The sequence below is a fragment of the Pocillopora damicornis genome, chromosome 10, assembly GCF_964200805.1.
Source record: "Pocillopora damicornis chromosome 10, jaPocDami1.2, whole genome shotgun sequence".
Classification (NCBI taxonomy): domain Eukaryota; kingdom Metazoa; phylum Cnidaria; class Anthozoa; order Scleractinia; family Pocilloporidae; genus Pocillopora; species Pocillopora damicornis.
The window spans coordinates 7,996,306-8,024,053 of NC_142679.1; the positions used below are offsets into that span (position 1 = coordinate 7,996,306).

General features: G+C 36.2%; 3 protein-coding genes across 3 annotated transcripts; 1 reads left to right on the plus strand and 2 right to left on the minus strand.

Annotated features, from left to right (window-relative positions):
- Window positions 1-6,627: 6,627 nt before the first annotated feature.
- On the plus strand, window positions 6,628-7,705 carry LOC149038728 (uncharacterized). Its single transcript, XM_089185173.1, has 2 exons — window positions 6,628-6,642; window positions 7,342-7,705. The coding sequence occupies exons 1-2, from the start codon at window positions 6,628-6,630 to the stop codon at window positions 7,696-7,698; spliced, it is 372 nt and encodes a 123-aa protein (XP_089041299.1). The 3' UTR covers window positions 7,699-7,705.
- Window positions 7,706-16,441: 8,736 nt separating this feature from the next.
- LOC113668250 (uncharacterized) lies at window positions 16,442-17,077 on the minus strand. The gene is made up of 2 exons (XM_027184133.2): window positions 17,063-17,077; window positions 16,442-16,798 (listed from the first exon to the last, which is right to left on the minus strand). Exons 1-2 carry the CDS (start codon window positions 17,075-17,077, stop codon window positions 16,442-16,444), a joined length of 372 nt encoding a protein of 123 aa, XP_027039934.2.
- A 7,502-nt stretch (window positions 17,078-24,579) lies between these two features.
- On the minus strand, window positions 24,580-25,575 carry LOC149038729 (uncharacterized). Its single transcript, XM_089184172.1, has 2 exons — window positions 25,453-25,575; window positions 24,580-25,176 (listed from the first exon to the last, which is right to left on the minus strand). Exons 1-2 carry the CDS (start codon window positions 25,465-25,467, stop codon window positions 24,820-24,822), a joined length of 372 nt encoding a protein of 123 aa, XP_089040298.1. The 5' UTR covers window positions 25,468-25,575; the 3' UTR covers window positions 24,580-24,819.
- Between the last annotated feature and the right edge of the window lie 2,173 nt (window positions 25,576-27,748).

A 27,748-nucleotide genomic window follows, 5' to 3' on the forward strand; every position in this document is an offset into this window, starting at 1 on the left:
TTGTGATACGTGACAAACGATTTCTCCTTTTGGCATCCCTGACAGGACCTCTTTCGAAATCGTGTTTCCCGTTTAACATCATATAAATATTGCCCTAAACTATTTCAAAAAAATATTCGAAGCCCAAAGAGAAAGTAATGTTTATAGTATTAGAGGAACTAATAGGTACTCTCTCTTATCTACCGCTCCTTGGGCAGAACTTGATCGCAGGCGCACATTCACTGCTAGGAACACATGATTTTAAAATTTCTGAGCATGTGATAGAAAGAAAATGATGTTTTAGTCGGCTTGTAATTCTGCTTATGTGATATATACGAAAACAGTTTTTCACATCAGTGTCGGTGGAAATGCTTATCTGGTTATTGGAGTTCTACGTCATCAGTTTTTTGCCTGTTTGCTCTATCTCTGCCACCTTATCGTGGTTATTTTTCGGCCGTTAAAGATGTATTTCATTATAGCATTTGAAATGTAGTACCATGTGCTAAAATGTGTCATATTTTCAATTCTGTTGTGCTAAACTTAAGTTTTTCAGGTAATATATTGTATTTGAAATAGTAGTTATGGGGAATTTGCTAGTTTTGTCAACGTGTGTTGAAAGCTGAAAGTTGATGTGTGGACGATTTGATAACAGGTTAAAAACCTCTTCATCTTACATACATTCTAATATGGTGAATTCTTGCCCCACATTTTCGTGTGCATAGATATATCATGATATATCGGAATTTTTAATACCGAAAAAATAGAGAATTGTGAGCGCTTTACCATTCGTTCATCAATCTGGCAGAGTGGAGCGAAGGGCGAGTGACGTGTCAGCAACTGATTGGCGATATCAAACACACGTTGAAAATTTTCCTAATTCTAGACGTGTACTGTTGAGTCTTTTCAAAGGCCCTGAAATCATTGTAAAACAGCGCGATGTATGCGATAGAAGCTGTTAAAGGTGTCGATGAAAGGAAAATGTTTCTTTTTCAGAATGCAAAAATTTTATTTTAAGGTAAACTTTACTAGAGTTGATTAAGAGAAATCTTTCATATCTATTCACCTTTTTAGCCCTTGTTATTGTTAGCTTATGCCACAACACAAGTTAGTTAATTAGTACAAAGGCCATGTTCCCGGAACTCGCGCGCGCTTATTCGCCTGATTACGAGATTTTTATGCGCAGTACAGGATACGTAAGGAAATACTAAGGAACCACCTCAAGGATATGGAGGTTACGTGCAAACGACAGAGAAATAAAGTAACCATTTTTTTTAATATGGATAAGTTCTTATAAATACAATACATAAATATGAAACGTAGAAATGATGCTATGATAAATGTTGCAATGTTCGATATAAATTTAGTCCTTGTGTTCCAGACACATTGTAGAGTTAAGACGTTTCTAGCTCTAAATATTCTATGGTGCGCATGAACAAGCTGTGTTAAACGACACTCCTTCCATCGTGATCGTACGGGACGGAACACATTTTCTCTGGTTGTTGTTGTTTGCCATCGAACTGACACATGCAGTTTTGTAAGACGTTATTGTCTTACAAATAGGAACAGATACCTTGTTGTTGCTTGGCAAAGTGAATGACACAACTCTGCCAGTGTAACAACTGGGCTCGTCATCAGGGGACCTCTTTTGTCTCCATGCGGCAGCACCTAGCGTATATGGGAATCCGTCATCTTGAGTGCTACGTAACATTTTATTAAACCCAGTTGCCCGGCCATTTCCACGGTGAAGGAAAATTGCGAGGATAACGATGAGAACCTAGAGAATATAGATCCTTTCTCAACTTATAATCAACTGTATATATCCTACAATTGATTTGATGGTAAAACTGCAGCTGAATGATGATCTACAATTTACTCTTTTCACGCCAAAAGTGTTTTTGCATCATTTGACCAGAAAAGGTCAGAAAGTGTTCGTTGTTGCCATGTTAACCCATTTAGAAAAATATCTAATTGTGGGATGATATTTCACAATAAGAATTCTCATGCATACGTATAACAAGATACAGGTACATTGTTTTACCGTGTAAAGTTCCATAACTCAATTCCTTAGCTAATGTTTCTTGTTAGCTTCTGCAAAGAGCTTTCAGAACTTGTTTCTTTTTCCTCTTTAAAGTTGATTTTGATGCCCAGAAAAGTTTCTCTTCCCTTAAATACAATTCAGTGTTCCTAATTTGGCGCTGATGTATAGATCTAAAAGTGAATAACTACCGCTTGTCTTCCTGAGTTTCATGTTGTTTTGGTACAGTCTCGATGATGAAGTAGAACTTCTTTGATTTATGTTATAACGGGAATTTAAAACGTCTTTCTAAAGAAATTCATTAGACTCTGTTTGGAAACTGGCTAGGTAGGATTAGTAAATAAAATTGTTCTATTTTAAGAGGTACGAGAGTGCTAATAACGTAACATTTTACCATTAGAAACATGCCTTGTTTATAGAATCCAAGACTGACATGGAGAAATTCTATCTTGTATTGCTGGAGAAATGAAAATCATGTTCATCCTCTGTTTGTTCTTTTTGTTCATTTATTTTATCAGTTCACACGAAATCCAGGTATTATTGACTGAAAAATTGAAAAAAGGTTTTTAAAAAGTACACGAAGTAACACTTGGACGAAACGTACGTAAATAAAAGGTGTTCTTTATTAATATTCGTTCAGTGATAGATGTACAATCACAGAATCAAAATAGCGCTATAGCGATTTACAGTAAAACGGTCTAATACAGTGTCACTTAGATGAAATGCCACTTTCTGAGATAGCATGAGCTGAACACAAAACAAGGAATGCGAATAATTTTGACAGGGGACTAAACACCGTGTTTCAAGAAGTTGATGTTTGGTTTTTTAGACTTCATTTGATTTAAGAGGGTTTTCGAAAGTGTAGTAAATAAAAACTGGAGGACTATGATAGCTTAGCCAAAGAAAGAACTTCCTAGAAGAGTTAAATAACAGCCAAAAATGATACTCAAGAGAAAAGTCGTGACACGATTGTGATGTGACAAATGATCTCCTTTTGACACCGTGACACGGAGGACCTCTTTCGAAATCGTGATTCCCGTTTTGAACTATTTTAACTAGTGTCTAAAATCATTGCAGAGTATATTTTTACGTCATCAGTTTTTGCAATTCCGTTGTTCTGTAATTATATTTTTTCGAGTAGAACAAACAGCGGATGAACATGATTTCCAATTCTCCTGCAATGCAAAATAGAATTTTTCCATGTGCTCATGGATTCTTTAAACCAAACACGTTTCTAATAGTAAAATGTTATGCTATTAGCATTCCTTTATCTCTTAATATAGAACAGTTTTATTTGCTGACTCTATCTAATAAGTTTCCAAACGGATTTCTAATAAATTTCTTTAGAAAGAGGTTTTTAAATTCCCGTTATAACATAAATCAGAGAACTTCTACTTCATCATCGAAACTGTACCAAAACAACATGAAACTCAGGAAGAAAAGCGGTAGTCATCCAATTTTAGCTATCTACATCAGAGCCAAATTAGGAACACTGAATTGTATTTAAGGGAAGAGAAACTTTTCTCGGCATCAAAATCAACTTTAAAGAAGAAAAAGAAACAAGTTGTGAAGGCTCTTTGCAGAAGCTAACAAGAAACATTAGCTAAGGAATTAAGTCATGGAAGTTTACATGGTAAAACAATGTACCTTACTTCTTGTTAAACGTATGCATGAGAATTCTTCTTATTTCTAAATATCATCCCACAGTTATATATTTTTCTAAATGGGTTTACATGGCAACAACAAACACTTTCTGACCTTTCTGGTCAAAAAATTTAGAAATACTTTTGGCGTGAAAAAAGTACCTTAAAGATCATTATTCGGCTGCAGTTTTACCATCAAATCAATTGTAAGACATATACTGTCGATAATAATTTGACAAAGGATCTATATTCACTAGGTTCTCATCGATATCCTCGCAATTTTTCCTTCACTGTGGAAATGGCCGGGCTACTGGGTTTAATAAAATGGTGCGTAGAACTCAAGATGGCGGAGTTCCGTCCACGCTAGATGCTGCCGCGTGGAGACAAAAGAGGTCCTCTGATGACGAGCCCAGTTGTTACACTGGCAGAGTTGTGTCATTCACTTTGCCAAGCAACAACAAGGTATCTGTTCCTATTTGTAAGACAATAACGTCTTACAAAACTGCATGTGTTGGTTCGATGGCAGACAACAAAAGCCTGAGGAAATTACGTTTCATATTAGATATATGTATATTTACGAACTTATCCATATAAAAAAAAATTGCTGACTTTATTTCTCTGTCGCCTGCACGTAACTTCCATCTCCTTAAGGTGATTCCTTAGTATTTCCTTACGTATCCTATACTGCGCATAAAAATCTCGTAATCAGACGAATAAGCGCGCGCGATTTCCGGGAACATGGTCTCTGTACTAATTAACTAATTTATGCTGTGGTATAAGCTAACAATAACGAGGGCTAAAAAGGTAAATAGATATGAAAGATTTGTCTTAATCAACTCCAGTAGAGTTTACCTTAAAATACAATTTTTACATTCTGAGAAAGAAACATTTTCCTTCCATCAACACCTTTAACAGCTTTCATCGTATAACTTGCGCTGTTTTACATGGATTTCCAGGGCTCGAGAAAAGCCCCAACAGCACACGTCTAAAATTAGGATAATTTTCAACGTGTATTTGATATCGCCAGTCAGTTGCTGACACGTCACTCACCCTTCGCTTCACTCTGTCAGATTGATGAATAAATGGTGAAGCGCTCACCATTCTCTATTTTTTCGGCACAAAAAATTCTGATGTATCATGGTATATCTAAGTACACTAAAATGAGGGGCTTGATTTTACCTCATTAGAATATAAGTAAGATGAAGAGGTTTTTAACCTGTCATCAAATCGTCCACATATCAACTAACAACTTTCAACACACGTTGACAAAACTAGCAAATTCCCCATAACTACTATTTCAAATACAATATTTTTCCTGAAAATCTAAAATGTAGCACCACAGAATTGGAAAAATGACGCATTTTAGCACATGGTACACCATTTCAAATGCTCTAATGAAATACATCTTTAACGGCGAAAAAATAACCACGATAAAGTGGCAGAGATAGAGCAAACAGGCAAAAAATTGATGACGTAAAACTCCAATAACCAGATAAACATTTCCACTGACACTCAGGTGAAAAACTGTTTTCGTTTATACCACATAAGCTGAATTAAAAGCGGACTATCACATGCTCAGAAACTTTAAAATCATGTGCTCGAAACAGTGCATATGACGAGGAGCGGTAAACGAGAGAGAGCACCTATCGGTTCCTCTGACATAAACATTACTATCACTTTGGGCACCGAATATATTCTGAAATAATTTAGAGTTATGTTTAAATGATTTAAAACGGGAACACGATTTTGAAAGAGGTCCTGTCACGGATGTCAGAAGGAGAGATCATTTGTCACGTTTCATAACCGTATCACAACTTTTCATCGTAGTATTGTATTTATGCCGGACATTTGATTCTTTCAGGATGTTCTCTCTTTGGCAAAGCTATCAAAGTCTTCCAGTTTTTACACTTTCGAAACCCCCTTAAATTAAATGAAGTCTAAAAAACCAAACATCAACTAGTTGAAACGCGGGGTTTAGCTCCCTGTCAAATTATTCGTATTCCTTGTTTTGTGTTCAGCCTATGCTATCCCAGGAAATTGCCCTTTTTATCTATGTGACACTTTTTCACACCGTTTTACTATAAATCACTATAGCATTGTTTTGGTTATTGTGATTATGTATTTATCAATAAACGAATCTTAATCAAGGATTCATGTTACTTAAGCACGTTTTCGTGCTGTTGTAATTATATCCTGGTAGATTGAAAGGTATCATTCCTCCCCATTTCTTCCCAGAATTGCGTCATTCACTCGTTAGTATCTGATAGTCGTATGACGTGATTCCAAACATTCTCTCTGTCTCTTTTCAGACTTATTCAAATCATTTCAGTATGATTCAACCTTTTTCCTCTGATAGTAGCTAGTGAAATGAGTAATATGCCACGAAAATGGTTTTCAATTTTTCGGTCAATGATAGAAGGATTTTGTGTTAACTGATAGAATTAATGAACAAATAGAATCAAAATCTAATGAACATGTTTTCTTTCCTAGTTTGATGCAACGTAAAGTCTCTCCACGCAGCAGCTTCTCATACAGGAAAAGAAACCATCAAAATAATTATTAACCAAACAGATTTCTAACAATAAAGTTTTGCGCCGTTAATAGTACACTTTGCCTTAAAATAGAACAATTTTATTTGCTGATCCTATCAAATCAATTTCCAAACAGAGTCCTACGCATTTCTTAAGAAAGACAATTCAAATTTCAGTCAGTGGATCAGTCAAAGAAATTCTTACCCATCATTGGAACTGTAATAAAAAAAAGGATGGAACTTTGAACGGATACAGACGCTCGGGAAGAAAAGCGGTAGTTTCCCAATTTTAGAAATTTACTTTAACACCAAATTAGGAACACTCAATCGTATATAAGTGGGAAGAAAAACATTCCTCGGCATCAAAATCAACTTCAGAGAAGAAAAGAAACAAGTTGTGAAGACTCTTTACAGAAGCCACAAGAAGTACTAAGAAATTGATGGAGTTTTACAAGGTAAAACAATGTATCATGGTTATCGTAAAACGTGTTTCTAGGAATTCCTTCATTCATTCAATTTTATTCCTCAGTTAGGTATTTTTGATATGTTCTACCGGGAAACACGGCGGACTTTTCTGAATTTTGTAGTTAAATAGGTTAGAAATCCTTTTTAAAAGAATAAAAAACAAGGTTTTTTTCAGATCTCTTAACCATGAATATCATTACAATATTTGTAACTTAGAGCGCAAAATTACAAAATGCTGATTGCCTAAGAAAAAGGGAATTATTCCTTAACTTCGTCGATTGCCCTGGGAAAGTGCAAAAATTTAGAAATCATTATGATTTCACTGATGGCGAATGTTTTCCAGCAGGGTTGCTTTCATCGCTTTACCGTTGTTGTACAAAAATAGAATTGTATTTAGCTGACTCCTGCGTTTTACAGTCCTTTGACTCTAATTGAACACTAAAAAAACTTCCTAGAGCGTGCGTTGATCTTCTTTACAAAAGAAAAAATTGCCCTTTATATTATAAACAAGCAATGGCTCGTTTCCACGTAAAAGGAAGGGATTGATATCACTCGTGTTTTCAGAAGTTACGAGCATTTCTGGAACTTCTGAAACGCGCGTGAAATATTAATCCTTAGTCTTACTCGGCCCCATGCAATTGGCTATAAATATGGTTGAAAATAAATTGACAATGGATCCTGTATTATAGGTTCTCGTCGTTTTCCTCGCAATTTATCTTCACTATGGAAATTGCCGGGCAGCTGCTTTAACCAAAATCATGGGTAGAATCCAAAATGGCGCAGTCCCGTCCACGCAGGGTGCTGCAGCATGGAGACAAAAGAGGTCCCCTGGTGATGAGCCTAGTTGCTACACTGGTACACATGCGTCACTCACTTTGCCAAGCAACAGCACGGTGTCTGCTCCTATTTGTAAGACAGTAACGTCTTACAAAACTGCATGTTTCAGTTCGATGGCAAACAACAACAACCAGAGGAAATGTGTTCCGTCCCATATGATCACGATGGAAGGAGTGGCGTTTAACACAGCTTGTTCCTGTGCACCATAGAATACTTAGAGCCGGAAACTTAACTCTACAATGTGTCTGGAACACAAGGACTATAGTTATATCAACCAGCAACTGCCATTTAGAGCTGTTGCATTATTTATCATTGTATCATGCATGTTTCTTATTTATATGTATGTATTTATGACCGTATTACTGGATCAATAAATTATGTCATATTTTTTCACTTTTTGTATCAAATCGTTCTTCACATCACCAAATGACGGAATACTTCGGGGAATACTCTGAAGAAAAACAGTTTTGGTGCAAAGATAGCTATATTGCGGGGCATTTTTTAAAATTTATTTGACTGCAAACTCTGTAGAACATAGATTTTCGTGCTTTTGCTCTTCTCGACGCCTTTCTGAATGTGGAGTCTAGTTGTTGTGATAGATTCCGTCTGTTGCGTTTGGTGTGTTTATATCGTTGCGTAATGCTGGAAATAAAAAAGGTAAATTCTAAGCCTGGTGGCGTTTTAGTGAAAGACGATGTTATTCAGTGAATAACACAGCCATTTTGTTTATTGTGTTTTCGCGACTTACTTGTCAGTGGATTAAAATTCAACTTTTTGCACTCAATTGCAACTCTCTGCACTATTTGGGATTAATTGAAATGTTCTCAGCCGATGAGCATGCTTAAATGTTTGCATTAAGTTATTAACATAAGAATACACATGATATCGAGTGCAATTTGCGATAAATCATCACGAGTAAACTTTTCACGAGCGAACCAAATTGCACGAGCCCATAAGGCAAGTGCAATTTGTAGTCTTTTACACGACAGCTGCTCGCTCGTAATCTTCACTGTCTATCGTACCAACTGTTGCGTATTACTCCTCGAGAATTTCATGTTATTCTGGACCTCCTTGTCCATTTTGAACGGCAGACTTAAAGCTATTTGTTTTACTTGTTTGGTTTTTTTTTTGTTTTTAGCATTCTCTCTCAAACTCGGAATTAACACATTGTTACTTTCTCCTCATCAGTCCGCCATTTTGTTTTGTTGTGCTTACCTGACTTACCTGTCAATCAATTTAATTTCAACTCTCTGCACACAATTTCAACTTTCTATACCGTTTTCGAATAAATGACGTATTCTAAGCCAATAAACACGTGGAAATTTTTTCATGTTTATTCACGAATCGCACCATTTTATGCTCAAAATTGCATCTTTTATCCAACCAATAAGACAGCTTCACTAAGTCACAAAAACCAATCAGACTTCAACGCTTGTTTTAAGAAATCTATCAAATTGCAGGAAAATGAAAGACAACTATATCAACTTTTTACAAAACAGCTGAATACTGGATAAATAAAATATTTTTGCAGATGAAAAAAACCGTATTTGAATGACTAAATTTTGCGATTTCAAAAGGCAATTTAGGTCTGATTTCAAATCACACAAATAATTTCTGACCTAACAATACATATGCGTAAATTTCAGCATGCTCAAGATTTACTCGTGATGATTTATCTCAAATTGCACTCGAAATCATGTGATTACCTCTACACATTGACTGCATGATACCCGCTTTATTGCCTAAAAAGACATATTTTCACGATCTTCATTGTACAAACCGTGAAACATGACGGGCAGAAGCGGAATTAGTAAGCACATCAAAAACAACAGTTACCTCACACGACTTTGTGCCCTTTGACGAGTACACGATGAATCGAAATAAAAATTAACTATAGAACAGCATTTTTTCTGCGTGTTCCATAAAAAATGGACAACTGCTTTAAAATTGACGGCAAAGAGTACAAACATATCTGACGGCCATCTCTTCTAATCGTCAAGTAGACTTGCTCAATCAACCACCAACGGCCGCCACATGGGCACTCACAAAGTTTCTTCTTTCTCTCAAGATGATCGCGTGGAAGTCTGGGTAGAAAAAGTAATCAATCAAAAATTTGACGAACAAAGTTGATGTCCTCCAAAACTTATCAAGTTATGCATGGCCCTATTTTGTGACGTCATGGGATCATCAAATTTGATAACTGTGCCGGACTGGCTATGTTCTAGACGTTTCGCAGTCTTGTAAGGTCAAATATAGTTACTGTGAACCTATTGGAATCTTTTTCGTTGCACTTAAGCTTTTGTATATGGGATCGTATGGCAAAATAAGGAACCAAGCAAGAACCTATCAGAACGCTCGGATTTGCCTTAAGACTCATTTGCCATATAATAACATGTATCATTAAAAAAAGGTTAAGTTTGTACTTGAGCTAATTAAGAGACCCGTCCAGCCGGAGCTTATCCCTGTTTCCACGTAGCATGAGGCGACAAGAAAAGTTATTACTCCCTCCAGGTAACTCCCCAGCATTTCATCCGGCTTCCCTGCAGGATAATTCACTGATATATACTCAAACAAACTCCTGTGTGGGAAGAGACATTGCGAGAGTAAAGTGTTTTGCCTAAGAACACAACTCAAGGATACGGCACCCCCCTAACCAGTATATTTAATTGATCCAGTAAAATTACTCGGAATATAACAACTGCGGGTTTGAAAACTTTATTAACGGTTTTGTGAAACGGTTGACAAGGCAGGCCATCAAGTATCTCTTGAATTTGGATAAGGTTATAAATACATACAAATAAATACGAGGCATATACATGATATAATGATAAATACTGCAGCAGTTCTCAACAGCAGTTGCTGCTCGATACAATTATAGTCATTGCGTTCCTGACAGACCCCCTTACATAAAGGAGTCCAAACAGCTGGATTTTTAAGAGTTCTATGGTGCACATGAACAGGCTGTGTTATACGCGACTCCTTCCATTGTGAGCATATGGGACGGAATACATTTCCTCTGGTTGTTGTTGCTTGCCATCGAACTGAAACATGCAGTTTTGTAGGATGTTACTGTCTTACAAATGGGAACGGTTACTGTTTTGTTGCTTGGCAAAGAGAGTGACGCATGTGTACCAGTGTAACAGCTGGGCTCGTCACCAGGGGACCTCTTCTGTCTCCATGCGGCAGCAACCAGCTTGGAGTGGACTCCGCCATCTTGAATTCTGCGGACGATTTTGTTTAATGCAGATGCCCGGCAATTTCCACCGTGAAGATAAATTGCGAGAATAACGACGAGAGCCTAGAATATAGAGATCATTTGTCAAAATATTATTAACATCGTATAATCGAATTGACTTTGTTAAACTGCATCAGAATGAACATCTTTAAAAAAGCCCTTTCTTGTTATTACATTTCAAGAATATTTCTAAATCATTCAACTAGAAAAGATCAGAAAGTTTGCCATGTTGCCAAGTAAAACCATGTAAAATAAAATACCTAACTGGGGAATTAAAAATAAAGAAATGATAGAATTTCTTTGAAAACGTTTTAAAATAGCCATGGTTAATTTTTTTACCTTGTAAACCTCCATAACTCACTTCCTTACTATCTCTTGAATTCTTCTCTTTCTTTTCTCTCTGAAATGGATTTTGATGCCCAGTGATGTTTTTCCCTCTTTTATTCAGTTGAGTGTTCCTAATTTGGCGCTGAAGTAAATATCTATAATTGGGAAACTACCGCTTTTCCTCCTCAGTTTCTTCATCCGTTTTTCGACTCTGCTCAATGTTCCATCCTTTTTCCCTTTCTTTTAGTACAGTTTCGATGATGGATTAGCATTTCTTTTGATTGTCACTTACAGAAAACCTGTTTGGTTTATTGAATTACAGTACTCTTTCCTTTCCTACAGCGTGAAGAAATTCTACGTTGAATCGCACGAAGAATGAAAATCATGTTCACCCGCCTTTAGCATAGTTTTTTTTCATGAATTTCAACAGTTCACGTGAAATCTTGTTATTCTTGTTTTCGTAGCATATTATTCTTGATATTTTATGAGCTACTATGAAGAGAAAAGATTGTGTGATATCAAACTGATTTGAAGGTGTTTGACAAGAAACAGAGAGAATGTCCACCATTACATTATATGACTATCAGATGATAACAGGCGAATGATAGAACGCTTGGAAGACATTGACAATAATGATACCTCACGATCTTATGAGAAAATGAATACATCAGCACGAAAATGGACATTTGTAACATGAATCGTTAATTAAGATTCGATCAATGATAAAAAGCAGAATCAATGATATTTACCAAAATAGTGCTCTTATGATTTACAGTAAAACAGTGTCACATAGATGAAATGCCATTTTCTGAAATAGCATGAGCTGAATACGAAAAGGGAAAAGGAATCTTTTTAACGGTGAGCTAAACCACGTATTCCAATAAGTTGATGTTTGGTTTTTTAGACTTCATTTTATTCCAAGGGTGGGTTTTCGAAAGTGTAACAAGTAACAACTGAAAGACTTGTACAGTTTTGCCAAAGAGAGAACATCCCCAAAAGTATTAAATATCGGCAGACATAAATACAATTATAAGATGAAAAGTTGCAGTACGATTGTAATACGTGAGAAATGATCTCTCCTTTTGGCATCCGTGACAGGACGTCTTTCGAAATCGTGTTTCCCGTTTTCAATCATTTAGGCTGGTTTCTAAATTTATTTCAGAATATAATTGGGGCAATCATTTTGTTTTAGAGGAACTCGTAGCCGCTTTCTCTCACATATCACTCCTTGTGCACCACACAATCGCTAATGCGCATGCATTGCGCAGGGTGCAAGATTTTCTAGTTTCTTATTATTTTACAGAAATAAAAAGAGAATTTTTTTGGTCCACTTATAATTCAGCTTGTGTGGTGTTTACGAAATTATACGATTAGCTAAATTATACACGCATTTTGATTGCATGGCTTTTACTGATGATCTATCGGAAGAAATACCGTGATCTATGACGTCACCATTAACAATATTTTCTTTTCTACATTACAAAACAAAAATATTTTATGTTGCCGTTGTTCTGTTCAGTAGTAGATGAAAAATAAGGCCAATATGTGGTAAGAACATCAGCAACTCACTCGGCTCTGTAGTCATTTTTTTCAACGTGTGTTGAAAGTTGTAAGCTTATATGTGGACGTTTTGAACACAGGTTAAAACCTCCACATCCTACATATATTCTATCGAGGCAAAAATTCTAGCTCCCTTTCTAAATCTATGTAAATATCCCCGGATTCATCAGTTTTTGAGGCTGAATAGAAGCTGTTATTAAATTTTCAACTCGGAGTGTTGCATTTCTAGTGTTCTGATTGGTTCACTCAACTCCGGTGATATCCGCTCAAATTCCAAGTCACGTTCTATCGAAACGCATTACGCAAACTGTTTTGGAGCTGAAAAACGCTCTAAATGACCAAACTTTCAGGATCTAATGAAATTTTATAAAGACATTATTCCATTCGCACTTCTTCGATAAAAGCTATTTACTTGGTTATTTGGTAAAAGCTATTTACCACCACATACCCAACGCACTTATGGAATAATTGTTAATAAACCCTATGACCTCTAAGTGTCACGGGGACAAAAGGAAATGATCATCAACTAAAAAAGTTCTTGATGGTTAAACAAATTCTCCTTGTCTGCACCTTAGGAAATGTACAGGGAACAGTATGGAGAATATGTATCCTGATGTTAAGGTGTGGAGGTTGTAAATGTTTTCAGAATTTACTTTACTGGTGTGAAACGTTACATGCAAAATTTAGTGGTGATTTATAAGCTAAATTACCTTTTTCACAATTTGTCCCGGTCTAACTTTTTTTTGCATTTAAGGCAAGATGTAAGGTAAGAAGGACTTAGTCAGAGCAGAGTTTTTTGCTTTAAATAAATTAGAACCAGGGTATGATCGGATAGATGCGAGGTTGTACACTGGTCAGTTGACAGGGCTGGGAACAGAGCGAGGAATAAATGTAAATAGAATGGGTATTTGATGCACTTAAAAAGTATGGAGACTCGAAATGTCAACATCTATTTCAAGTAACCATGAAGGAATGATCTCCGCATACTTTGCACAACGGAAAAATCTTCTCCTCTCAATCAAGAACGCTGGTGTTCGATCTCTAATGACCTTTTCTTTGATTTCTTTTTTCTTTTTCTCTATCAACGTTCTTTAAAAGTATATGTTTTTCTCGTCTCGTCCTGGACGTCACCATCACTGTTGTTGAGTTACAGATCCGCTGCATTTGTCTTTTCTTTTCCTGCCTTTGGAAAAAAAGGGAGGCTCTAATCAGTCAGTGGACGAATATTCAAATTCGGGATCAGCAAGGTTTGTACAGAAGATCAAATGGGGGCAAATGGCCCCCCCGACAGTATATTTATCCGAGCGTCTAAGAACACATACGTAATATGTACGCAAACCTTATGCCTGCACTTTTAATTTGCTGATTTCAAGTCGCAGTTAACAGTTAAATACGCGTTATTTCCTGACAGATTGTTCAATGTTTTACCAATTCTTAGTTACTAGTGAAGTCGAGCCTCACAAAGAACTATTTGACATGCCAAAGCCTTCTTCGCTGGTCAGCGGACTTACCAAAAAGTTAGGGACTTACTTACAGTACTAAGCCGACACCTCGTCTTGCTCACGTTATTTTTTACTTATGTCTTCCTTGTGATTTATTCTCAATCATGGACGAGACCGAAGTAGTCAGAATTGTGGAATCGACTGTTTCAAAGAAGAACGAGAATCTTTTAGCGTCTATGAAATCGTTGTTTGATGACTCGATCCTTAAACGAGCTGAAACGTTCGCATGCGGACACCGCAGATTCCCACCTCAAAGAAATCAAGAAGCTTAAGAACCCTTATTCTAGGTTGTTGTATAACGTATTGTTATATGTGCGGTGCTCGACCGAATCAGCCATAGTAAACCTGATGGTTTTTCTAATTTATGTTGTACTGCGTAGTGGAGCCGAAATTTACTCATTTCATTAGCTAATATCAAAGGAAAGAGATTGTATGATACCAAAATGATTTGAATAAGTCTGAAAAGAGACAGAAAGAATGTTTAGAATCACGTCATATGACTATCAGATAATAACAAGTAAATGACGTAATTCTTGGAAGAAATTGAGAGTCATATTACCTTTAAATATACGAGGATATAATTACAGCAGCACGAAAACGTGTTTAAGTAACATGAACCTTGATAAATATTTATTTATCAAAACAGTGCTACGGTGATTTACAGTAAAACGTCCTACGACAGGGTCACATAGATGAAAGCCATTTTCTGGGATAGCATGAGCTAAACACAAAATAAAGGATACAAATAATTATGACAGGGAGCTAATCCCCGTGTTTCAGTAAGTTGATCTTTGGTTTTTTAGACTTCATTTAATTCAAGGGGGTTTTCGAAAGTGTAACAAGTAAAAACTGGAAGACTTTGATAGCTTTGCTAAAGAGAGAACTTCAGTGTCCGAAATATATACAGTACTACGATGAAAAGTTATGATACGATTGTGATACGTGACAAACGATTTCTCCTTTTGGCATCCGTGACAGGACCTCTTTCGAAATCGTGTTTCCCGTTTAACATCATATAAATATTGCCATAAACTATTTCAAAAAATATTCAAAGCCCAAAGAGAAAGTAATGTTTATAGTATTAGAGGAACTAATAGGTACTCTCTCTTATCTACCGCTCCTTAGGCAGAACTTGATCGCAGGCGCACATTCACTGCTCGGAACACATGATTTTAAAGTTTCTGAGCATGTGATAGAAAGAAAATGATGTTTTAGTCCGCTTGTAATTCAGCTTATGTGGTATATACGAAAACAGTTTTTCACATCAGTGTCGGTGGAAATGCTTATCTGGTTATTGGAGTTCTACGTCATCAGTTTTTTGGCTGTTTTCTCTATCTCTGCCACATTATCGTGGTTATTTTTCGGCCGTTAAAGATGTATTTCATTATAGCATTTGAAATGTAGTACCATGTGCTAAAATGTGTCATATTTTCAATTCTGTTGTGCTAAAGTTAGGTTTTTCAGGTAAAATATTGTATTTGAAATAGTAGTTATGGGGAATTTGCTAGTTTCGTCAACGTGTTTTGAAAGTTGAAAGTTGATGTGTGGACGATTTGATAACAGGTTAAAAACCTCTTCATCTTACATACATTCTAATATGGTGAATTCTTGCCCGTCATTTTCGTGTGCATAGATATATCATGATATATCGGAATTTTTTATACCGAAAAAATTGAGAATTGTGAGCGCTTTACCATTCATTCATCAATCTGGCAGAGTGGAGCGAAGGGCGAGTGACGTGTCAGCAACTGATTGGCGATATCAAACACACGTTGAAAATTTTCCTAATTCTAGACGTGTACTGTTGAGTCTTTTCAAAGGCCCTGAAATCATTGTAAAACAGCGCGATGTATGCGATAGAAGCTGTTAAAGGTGTCGATGAAAGGAAAATGTTTCTTTTTCAGAATGCAAAAATTGTATTTTAAGGTAAACTTTACTGGAGTTGATTAAGACAAATCTTTCATATCTATTCACCTTTTTAGCCCTTGTTATTGTTAGCTTATACCACAACATAAGTTTGTTAATTAGTACAAAGGCCATGTTCCTGGAAATCGCGCGCGCTTATTCGCCTGATTACGAGGTTTTTATGCGCAGTACAGGATACATAAGGAAATACTAAGGAACCACCTCAAGGATATGGAGGTTACGTGCAAACGACAGAGAAAGAAAGTCAGCAATTTTTTTAATATGGATAAGTTCTTATAAATACAATACATAAATATGAAACGTAGAAATGATGCTATGATAAATGTTGCAATGTTCGATATAAATTTAGTCCTTGAGTTCCAGACACATTGTAGAGTTAAGAAGTTTCTAGCTTTAAATATTCTATGGTGCGCATGAACAGGCTGTGTTAAACGACACTCCTTCCATCGTGATCGTACGGGACGGAACACATTTTCTCTGGTTGTTGTTGTTTGCCATCGAACTGACACATGCAGTTTTGTAAGACGTTGTTGTCTTACAAATAGGAACAGATACCTTGTTGTTGCTTGGCAAAGTGAATGACACAACTCTGCCAGTGTAACAACTGGGCTCGTCATCAGGGGACCTCTTCTGTCTCCATGCGGCAGCACCTAGCGTATATGGGACTCCGCCATCTTGAGTTCTACGTAACATTTTATTAAACCCAGTTGCCCGGCCATTTCCACGGTGAAGGAAAATTGCAAGGATAACGATGAGAACCTAGAGAATATAGATCCTTTCTCAACTTATAATCAACAGTATATATCCTACAATTGATTTGATGGTAAAACTGCAGCTGAATGATGATCTACAATTTACTCTTTTCACGCCAAAAGTTTTTTTGCATCATTTGACCAGAAAATGTCTGAAAGTGTTCGTTGTTGCCATGTAAACCCATTTAGAAAAATATCTAATTGTGGGATGATATTTCACAATAAGAATTCTCATGCATACGTATAACAAGATAAAGGTACATTGTTTTACCGTGTAAAGTTCCATAACTCAATTCCTTAGCTAATGTTTTTTGTTAGCTTCTGCAAAGAGCCTTCACAACTTGTTTCTTTTTCTTCTTTAAAGTTGATTTTGATGCCGAGAAAAGTTTCTCTTCCCTTAAGTACAATTCAGTGTTCCTAATTTGGCGCTGATGTATAGATCTAAAAGTGAATAACTACCGCTTGTCTTCCTGAGTTTCATGTTGTTTTGGTACAGTTTCGATGATGAAGTAGAACTTCTTTGATTTATGTTATAACGGGAGTTTAAAACGTCTTTCTAAAGAAATTCATTAGACTGTTTGGAAACTGGCTGGATAGGATTAGGATTAAAATTGTTCTATTTTAGGAGATACGAGAGTGCTAATAACGTAACATTTTACCATTAGAAACATGCCTTGTTTATAGAATCCAAGACTGACATGGAGAAATTCTATGTTGTATTGCTGGAGAAATGAAAATCATGTTCATCCTCTGTTTGTTCTTTTTGTTCATTTATTTTAACAGTTCACACGAAATCCAGGTATCATTGACTGAAAAATTGAAAAAAGGTTTTTAAAAAGTACACGAAGTAACACTTGGACGAAACGTACGTAAATAAAAGGTATTCTTTATTAATATTCGTTCAGTGATAGATGTACAATCACAGAATCAAAAGAGTGCTGTAGCGATTTACAGTAAAACGGTCTAATACAGTGTCACTTAGATGAAATGCCATTTTCTGAGATGGCATGAGCTGAACACAAAACAAGGAATGCGAATAATTTTGACAGGGGGCTAAACACCGTGTTTCAAGAAGTTGATGTTTGGTTTTTTAGACTTCATTTGATTTAAGAGGGTTTTCGAAAGTGTAGTAAGTAAAAACTGGAGGACTGTGATAGCTTAGCCAAAGAAAGAACTTCCTAGAAGAGTTAAATAACAGCCAAAAATGATACTCAAGAGAAAAGTCGTGACACGATTGTGATGTGACAAATGATCTCCTTTTGACACCGTGACACGGAGGACCTCTTTCGAAATCGTGATTCCCGTTTTGAACTATTTTAACTAGTGTCTAAAATCATTTCAGAGTATATTTTTACGTCATCAGTTTTTTGCAATTCCGTTGTTCTGTAATTATATTTTTTCGGGTAGAACAAACAGCGGATGAACATGATTTCCAATTCTCCTGCAATGCAAAATAGAATTTTTCCATGTGCTCATGGATTCTTTAAACTAAACACGTTTCTAATAGTAAAATGTTACGCTATTAGCATTCCTTTATCTCTTAATATAGAACAGTTTTATTTGCTGACTCTATCTAATAAGTTTCCAAACGGATTTCTAATAAATTTCTTTAGAAAGAGGTTTTTAAACTCCCATTATAACATAAATCAGAGAACTTCTACTTCATCATCGAAACTGTACCAAAACAACATGAAACTCAGGAAGACAAACGGCAGTCATCCAATTTTAGCTATCTACATCAGAGCCAAATTAGTAACACTGAATTGTATTTAAGGGAAGAGAAACTTTTCTCGGCATCAAAATCAACTTTATACAGGAAAAAGAAACAAGTTGTGAAGGCTCTGCAGAAGCTAGCAAGAAACATTAGCTAAGGAATTAAGTCATGGAAGTTTACATGGTAAAACAATGTACCTTACTTCTTGTTAAACGTATACATGAGAATTCTTCTTATTTCTAAATATCAGCCCACAATGATATATTTTTCTAAATGGGTTTACACGGCAACAACAAACACTTTCTGACCTTTTCTGGTCAAAAAATTTAGAAATACTTTTGGCGTGAAAAAAGTACCTTAAAGATCATTATTCGGCTGCAGTTTTACCATCAAATCAATTATAAGACATATACTGTCGATAATAATTTGACAAAGGATCTATATTCACTAGGTTCTCATCGTTATCCTGGCAATTTTTCCTTCACTGTGGAAATGGCCGGGCTACTGGGTTTAATAAAATGGTGCGTAAAACTCAAGATGGCGGAGTTCCGTCCACGCTAGATGCTGCCGCGTGGAGACAAAAGAGGTCCTCTGATGACGGGTCCAGTTGTTACACTGGCAGAGCTGTGTCATTCACTTTGCCAAGCAACAACAAGGTAGCTGTTCCTATTTGTAAGACAATAACGTCTTACAAAACTGCATGTGTTAGTTCGATGGCAGACAACAAAAACCTGAGGAAATGTGTTCCGTCCCGTACGATCACGATGGAAGGAGTGTCGTTTAACACAGCTTGTTCATGCGCACAATAGATTATTTAAAGCTAGAAACTTATGAACTCTACAATATGTCTGGAACACATGAACTAAATTTATATCGAACATTGCAATATTTATCATTGCATCATTTGTACGTTTCATATTAGATATATGTATATTTACGAACTTATCCATATAAAAAAAATTGCTGACTTTATTTCTCTGTCGCCTGCACGTAACTTCCATCTCCTTAAGGTGATTCCTTAGTATTTCCTTACGTATCCTGTACTGCGCATAAAAATCTCGTAATCAGGCGAATAAGCGCGCGCGATTTCCGGGAACGCGGTCTCTGTACTAATTAACTAATTTATGCTGTGGTATAAGCTAACAATAACAAGGGCTAAAAAGGTAAATAGATATGAAAGATTAGTCTTAATCAACTCCAGTAGAGTTTACCTTAAAATACAATTTTTACATTCTGAGAAAGAAACATTTTCCTTCCTGCAACACCTTTAACAGCTTTCATCGTATAACTTTACATGGATTTCCAGGGCTCGAGAAAAGCCCCAACAGCACACGTCTAAAATTAGGATAATTTTCAACGTGTATTTGATATCGCCAGTCAGTTGCTGACACGTCACTCGCCCTTCGCTTCACTCTGTCAGATTGATGAATAAATGGTGAAGCGCTCACCATTCTCTATTTTTTCGGCACAAAAAATTCTGATGTATCATGGTATATCTACGTACACTAAAATGAGGGACTTGATTTTACCTCATTAGAATATAAGTAAGATGAAGAGGTTTTTAACCTGTGATCAAATCGTCCACATATCAACTAACAACTTTCAACACACGTTGACAAAACTAGCAAATTCCCCATAACTACTGTTTCAAATACAATATTTTTCCTGAAAAGCTAAACTGTAGCACCACAGAATTGGAAAAATGATACATTTTAGCACATGGTACACCATTTCAAATGCTCTAATGAAATACATCTTTAACCGCGAAAAAATAACCACGATGAAGTGGCAGAGATAGAGCAAACAGGCAAAAAATTGATGACGTAAAACTCCAATAACCAGATCAACATTTCCACTGACACTGAGGTGAAAAACTGTTTTCGTACATACCACATAAGCTGAATTAAAAGCGGACTATCAATTGCTCAGAACTTTAAAATCATGTGCTCGAAACAGTGCATATGACGAGGAGCGGTAAACGAGAGAGAGCACCTATCGGTTCCTCTGACATAAACATTACTATCACTTTGGGCACCGAATATATTCTGAAATAATTTAGAGTTATGTTTAAATGATTTAAAACGGGAACACGATTTTGAAAGAGGTCCTCTCAAGGATGCCAGAAGGAGAGATCATTTGTCACGTTTCATAACCGTATCACAACTTTTCATCGTAGTATTGTATTTATGCCGGACATTTGATTCTTTCAGGATGTTCTCTCTTTGGCAAAGCTATCAAAGTCTTCCAGTTTTTACACTTTCGAAACCCCCTTAAATTAAATGAAGTCTAAAAAAACCAAACATCAACTAGTTGAAACGCGGGGTTTAGCTCCCTGTCAAATTATTCGTATTCCTTGTTTTGTGTTCAGCCTATGCTATCCCAGGAAATTGCCCTTTTTATCTATGTGACACTTTTTCACACAGTTTTACTATAAATCACTATCGCATTGTTTTGGTTATTGTGATTATGTATTTATCAATAAACGAATCTTAATCAAGGATTCACGTTACTTAAGCACGTTTTCGTGCTGTTGTAATTATATCCTGGTAGATTTAAAGGTATCATTACTCCAGATTTCTTCCCAGAATTGCGTCATTCACTCGTTAGTATCTGATAGTCGTATGACGTGATTCCAAACATTCTCTCTGACTCTTTTCAGACTTATTCAAATCATTTCAGTATGATTCAACCTTTTTCCTCTGATAGTAGCTTGTGAAATGAGTAATATGCCACGAAAATGGTTTTCAATTTTTCGGTCAATGATAGAAGGATTTTGTGTTAACTGATAGAATTAATGAGCAAATAGAATCAAAATCTAATGAACATGTTTTCTTTCCTAGTTTGATGCATCGTAAAGTCTCTCCACGCAGCAGCTTCTCATACAGGAAAAGAAACCATCAAAATAATTATTAACCAAACAGATTTCTAACAATAAAATTTTGCGCCGTTAATAGTACACTTTCCCTTAAATTAGAACAATTTTATTTGCTGATCCTATCAAATCAATTTCCAAACAGAGTCCTACGCATTTCTTAAAAAAGACATTTCAAATTTCAGTCAGTGGATCAGTCAAAGAAATTCTTACCCATCATTAGAACTGTAATAAAAAAAAGGATGGAACTTTGAACGGATACAGACGCTCGGGAAGAAAAGCGGTAGTTTCCCAATTTTAGAAATTTACTTTAGCACCAAATTAGGAACACTCAATTGTATATAAGTGGGAAGAAGAACATTCCTCGGCATCAAAATCAACTTCAGAGAAGAAAAGAAACAAGTTGTGAAGACTCTTTACAGAAGCCACAAGAAGTACTAAGAAATTGATGGAGTTTTACAAGGTAAAACAATGTATCATGGCTATCGTAAAACGTGTTTCTAGGAATTCCTTCATTCATTCAATTTTATTCCTCAGTTAGGTATTTTTGATATGGTTTACCGGGAAACACGGCGGACTTTTCTGAATTTTGTAGTTAAATAGGTTAGAAATCCTTTTTAAAATAATAAAAACCAAGGTTTTTTTCAGATCTCTTAACCATAAATATCATTACAATATTTGTAACTTAGAGCGCAAAATTACAAAATGCTGATTGCCTAAGAAAAAGGGAATTATTCCTTAACTTCGTCGATTGCCCTGGGAAAGCGCAAAAATTTAGAAATCATTATGATTTCACTGATGGCGAATGTTTTCCAGCAGGGTTGCTTTCATCGCTTTACCGTTGTTGTACAAAAATAGAATTGTATTTAGCTGACTCCTGCGTTTTACAGTCCTTTGACTCTAATGGAACACTAAACAAGCTTCCTAGAGCGTGTGTAGATCTTCTTTACAAAAGAAAAAATTGCCCTTTATATTATAAACAAGCAATGGCTCGTTTCCACGTAAAAGGAAGGGATTGATATCACTCGTGTTTTCAGAAGTTACGAGCATTTCTGGAACTTCAAAAACGCGGGTTAAAATATTAATCCTTAGTCTTACTCGGCCCCATGCAATTAGCTATAAGCATCGTTGAAAATAAATTGACAATGGATCCTGTATTATAGGTTCTCGTCGTTTTCCTCGCAATTTATCTTCACTATGGAAATTGCCGGGCAGCTGCTTTAACCAAAATCATGGGTAGAATCCAAAATGGCGCAGTCCCGTCCACGTAGGGTGCTGCAGCATGGAGACAAAAGAGGTCCCCTGGTGATGAGCCTAGTTGCTACACTGGTACACATGCGTCACTCACTTTGCCAAGCAACAACACGGTGTCTGCTCCTATTTGTAAGACAGTAACGTCTTACAAAACTGCATGTTTCAGTTCGATGGCAAACAACAACAACCAGAGGAAATGTGTTCTGTCCCATATGATCACGATAGAAGGAGTGGCATTTAACACAGCTTGTTCCTGTGCTCCATAGAATACTTAGAGCCGGAAACTTAACTCTACAATGTGTCTGGAACACGAGGACTATAGTTATATCAACCAGCAACTGCCATTTAGAGCTGTTGCATTATTTATCATTGTATCATGCATGTTTCTTATTTATATGTATGTATTTATGACCCTATTACTGGATCAATAAAGTATGTCATATTTTTTTACTTTTTGTATCAAATCGTTCTTCACATAACCAAATGACGGAATACTTCGGGGAATACTCTGAAGAAAAACAGTTTTGGTGCAAAGATAGCTATATTGCGGGGCATTTTTTAAAATGTATTTGACTGCAAACTCTGTAGAACATGGATTTTCGTTATTTTGCTCTTTTCGCCGCCTTTATGAATGTGGAGACAGCTTCACTAAGTCACAAAAACCAATCAGACTTCAACGCTTGTTTTAAGAAATCTATCAAATTGCAGGAAAATGAAAGACAACTATATCAACTTTTTACAAAACAGCTGAATACTGGATAAATAAAATATTTTTGCAGATGAAAAAAACCGTATTTGAATGACTAAATTTTGCGATTTCAAAAGGCAATTTAGGTCTGATTTCAAATCACACAAATAATTTCTGACCTAACAATACATATGCGTAAATTTCAGCATGCTCAAGATTTACTCGTAATGATTTATCCCAAATTGCACTCGAAATCATGTGATTACCTCTACACATTGACTGCATGATACCCGCTTTATTGCCTAAAAAGACATATTTTCACGATCTTCATTGTACAAACCGTGAAACATGACGGGCAGAAGCGGAATTAGTAAGCACATCAAAAACAACAGTTACCTCACACGACTTTGTGCCCTTTGACGAGTACACGATGAATCGAAACAAAAATTAACTATAGAACAGCATTTTTTCTGCGTGTTCCATAAAAAATGGACAACTGCTTTAAAATTGACGGCAAAGTGTACAAACATACCTGACGGCCATCTCTTCTAATCGTCAAGTAGACTTGCTCAATCAACCACCAACGGCCGCCACATGGGCACTCACAAAGTTTCTTCTTTCTCTCAAGGTGATCGCGTGGAACTCTGGGTAGAAAAAGTAAACAATCAAAAATTTGACGAACAAAGTTGATGTCCTCCAAAACTTATCGAGTTATGCATGGCCCTATGTTGTGACGTCATGGGATCATCAAATTTGATAACTGTGCCGGACTGGCTATGTTCTAGACGTTTCGCAGTCTTGTAAGGTCAAATATAGTTACTGTGAACCTATTGGAATCTTTTTCGTTGCACTGAAGCTTTTGTATATGGGATCGTATGGCAAAATAAGGAACCAAGCAAGAACCTATCAGAACGCTCGGATTTGCCTTAAGACTCATTTGCCATATAATAACATGTATCATTAAAAAAGGTTAAGTTTGTACTTGAGCTAATTAAGAGACCCATCCAGCCGGAGCTTATCCCTGTTTCCACGTAGCATGAGGCGACAAGAAAAGTTATTACTCCCTCCAGGTAACTCCCCAGCGTTTCATCCGGCTTCCCTGCAGGATAATTCACTGGTATATACTCAAACAAACTCCTGGGTGGGAAGAGACATTGTGAGAGTAAAGTGTTTTGCCTAAGAACACAACACAAGGATACGGCACCCCCCTAACCAGTATATTTAATTGATCCAGTAAAATTACTCGGAATATAACAACTGCGGATTTGAAAACTTTATTAACGGTTTTGTGAAACGGTTGACAAGGCAGGCCATCAAGTATCTCTTGAATTTGGATAAGGTTATAAATACATACAAATAAATACGAGGCATATACATGATATAATGATAAATACTGCAGCAGTTCTCAACAGCAGTTGCTGCTCGATACAATTATAGTCATTGTGTTCCTGACAGACCCCCTTACATAAAGTAGTCCAAACAGCTGAATTTTTAAGAGTTCTATGGTGCACATGAACAGGCTGTGTTATAAGCGACTCCTTCCATTGTGAGCATATGGGACGGAACACATTTCCTCTGGTTGTTGTTGCTTGCCATCGAACTGAAACATGCAGTTTTGTAGGATGTTACTGTCTTACAAATGGGAACGGTTACTGTTTTGTTGCTTGGCAAAGAGAGTGACGCATGTGTACCAGTGTAACAGCTGGGCTCGTCACCAGGGGACCTCTTCTGTCTCCATGCGGCAGCAACCAGCTTGGAGTGGACTCCGCCATCTTGAATTCTGCGGACGATTTTGTTTAATGCAGATGCCCGGCAATTTCCACCGTGAAGATAAATTGCGAGAATAACGACGAGAACCTAGAATATAGAGATCATTTGTCAAATTATTATTAACATTGTATAATCGAATTGACTTTGTTAAACTGCATCAGAATGAACATCTTTAAAAAAGCCCTTTCTTGTTATTACATTTCAAGAATATTTCTAAATCATTCAACTAGAAAAGATCAGAAAGTTTGCCATGTTGCCAAGTAAAACCATGTAAAATAAAATACCTAACTGGGGAATTAAAAATAAAGAAATGATAGAATTTCTTTGAAAACGTTTTAAAATAGCCATGGTTAATTTTTTTACCTTGTAAACCTCCATAACTCAATTCCTTAGTATCTCTTGAATTCTTCTCTTTCTTTTCTCTCTGAAATGGATTTTGATGCCCAGTGATGTTTTTCCCTCTTTTATTCAGTTGAGTGTTCCTAATTTGGCGCTGAAGTAAATATCTATAATTGGGAAACTACCGCTTTTCCTCCTCAGTTTCTTCATCCGTTTTTCGACTCTGCTCAATGTTCCATCCTTTCTCCCGTTATTTTAGTACAGTTTTGATGATGGATTAGCATTTATTTTGATTGTCACTTGTAGAAACCTGTTTGGTTTATTGAATTACAGTACTCTTTCCTTTCCTACAGCATGGAGAAATTCTACGTTGAATCGCTCGAGGAATGAAAATCATGTTCACCCGCCTTTAGCATAGTTTTTTTTCATGAATTTCAACAGTTCACGTGAAATCTTGTTATTCTTGTTTTCGTAGCATATTATTCTTGATATTTTATGAGCTACTATGAAAAGAAAAGATTGTGTGATATCAAACTGATTTGAAGGTGTTTGACAAGAAACAGAGAGAATGTCCACCATTACATTATATGACTATCAGATGATAACAGGCGAATGATAGAACGCTTGGAAGACATTGGCAATAATGATACCTCACGATCTTATGAGAAAATGAATACATCAGCACGAAAATGGACATACGTAACATGAATCGTTAATTAAGATTCGATCAATGATAAAAAGCAGAATCAATGGTATTTACCAAAATAGTGATCTTATGATTTACAGTAAAACAGAGCCACATAGATGAAATGCCTTTTTCTGAAATAGCATGAGCTGAATACGAAAAGGGAAAAGGAATCTTTTTAACGGTGAGCTAAACCACGTATTCCAATAAGTTGATGTTTGGTTTTTTAGACTTCATTTTATTCCACAGGTGGGTTTTCGAAAGTGTAACAAGTAACAAATGAAAGACTTTGACAGTTTTTCCAAAGAGAGAACTTCCCAAAAGTATTAAATATCGGTAGACATAAATACAATTGTATGACGAAAAGTTGCAGTACGATTGTAATACGTGACAAATGATCTCTCCTTTTGGCATCCGTGACAGGACGTCTTTCGAAATCGTGTTTCCCGTTTTCAATCATTTAAGCTGGTTTCTAAAATTATTTCAGAATATACTTGGGGCAATCATTTTGTTTTAGAGGAACTCGTAGCCGCTTTCTCTCACATATCACTCCTTGTGCACCACACAATCGCTAATGCGCATGCATTGCGGGGGTTGCAAGATTTTCCAGTTTCTAATTATTTTACAGAAATAAAAAGAGAATTTTTTTGGTCCACTTATAATTCAGCTTGTGTGGTGTTTACGAAACTATACGATTAGCTAAATTATACACACATTTTGATTGCATGGCTTTTACTGATGATCTATTGGAAGAAATACCGTGATCTATGACGTCACCATTAGCAATATTTTCTTTTCTACATTACAAAACAAAAATATTTCATGTTGCCGTCGTTCTGTTCAGTAGTAGATGAAAAATGAGGCCAATATGTGGTAAGAACATCAGCAACTCACTCGGCTCTGTAGTCATTTTTTTCAACGTGTGTTGAAAGTTGTAAGCTTATATGTGGACGTTTTGAACACAGGTTAAAACCTCCACATCCTACATATATTCTATCGAGGCAAGAATTCTAGCTCCCTTTCTGAATCTATGTAATTATCCCCGGATTCATTAGTTTTTGAGGCTGAATAGAGGCTGTTATTAAATTTTCAACTCGGAGTGTTGCATTTCTAGTGTTCTGATTAGTTCACTCAACTCCGGTGAAATCCGCTCATATTCCAAGTCACGTTATATCGAAACGCATTACGCAAACTGTTTTGGAGCTGAAAAACGCTCTAAATGACCAAACTTTCAGGATCTAATGAAATTTTATAAAGACATTATTCCATTCGCACTTCTTTGATAAAAGCTATTTACTTGGTTATTTGGTAAAAGCTATTAACCACCACATACCCAACGCACTTATGGAATAATTGTTAATTAACCCTATGACCTCTAAGTGTCACGGGGACAAAAGGAAATGATCATCAAATAAAAAAGTTCTTGATGGTTAAACAAATTCTCCTTGTCTACACCTTAGGAAATGTACAGGGAACAGTATGGAGAATATGTATCCTGATGTTAGGTTGTGGAGGTTGTTAATGTTTTCAGAATTTACTTTATTGGTGTGAAAAGTTGCATGCAAAATTTAGTGGTGATTTATAAGCTAAAATTACCTTCTTCACAATTTGTCCCGGTCTAACTTTTTTTGCATT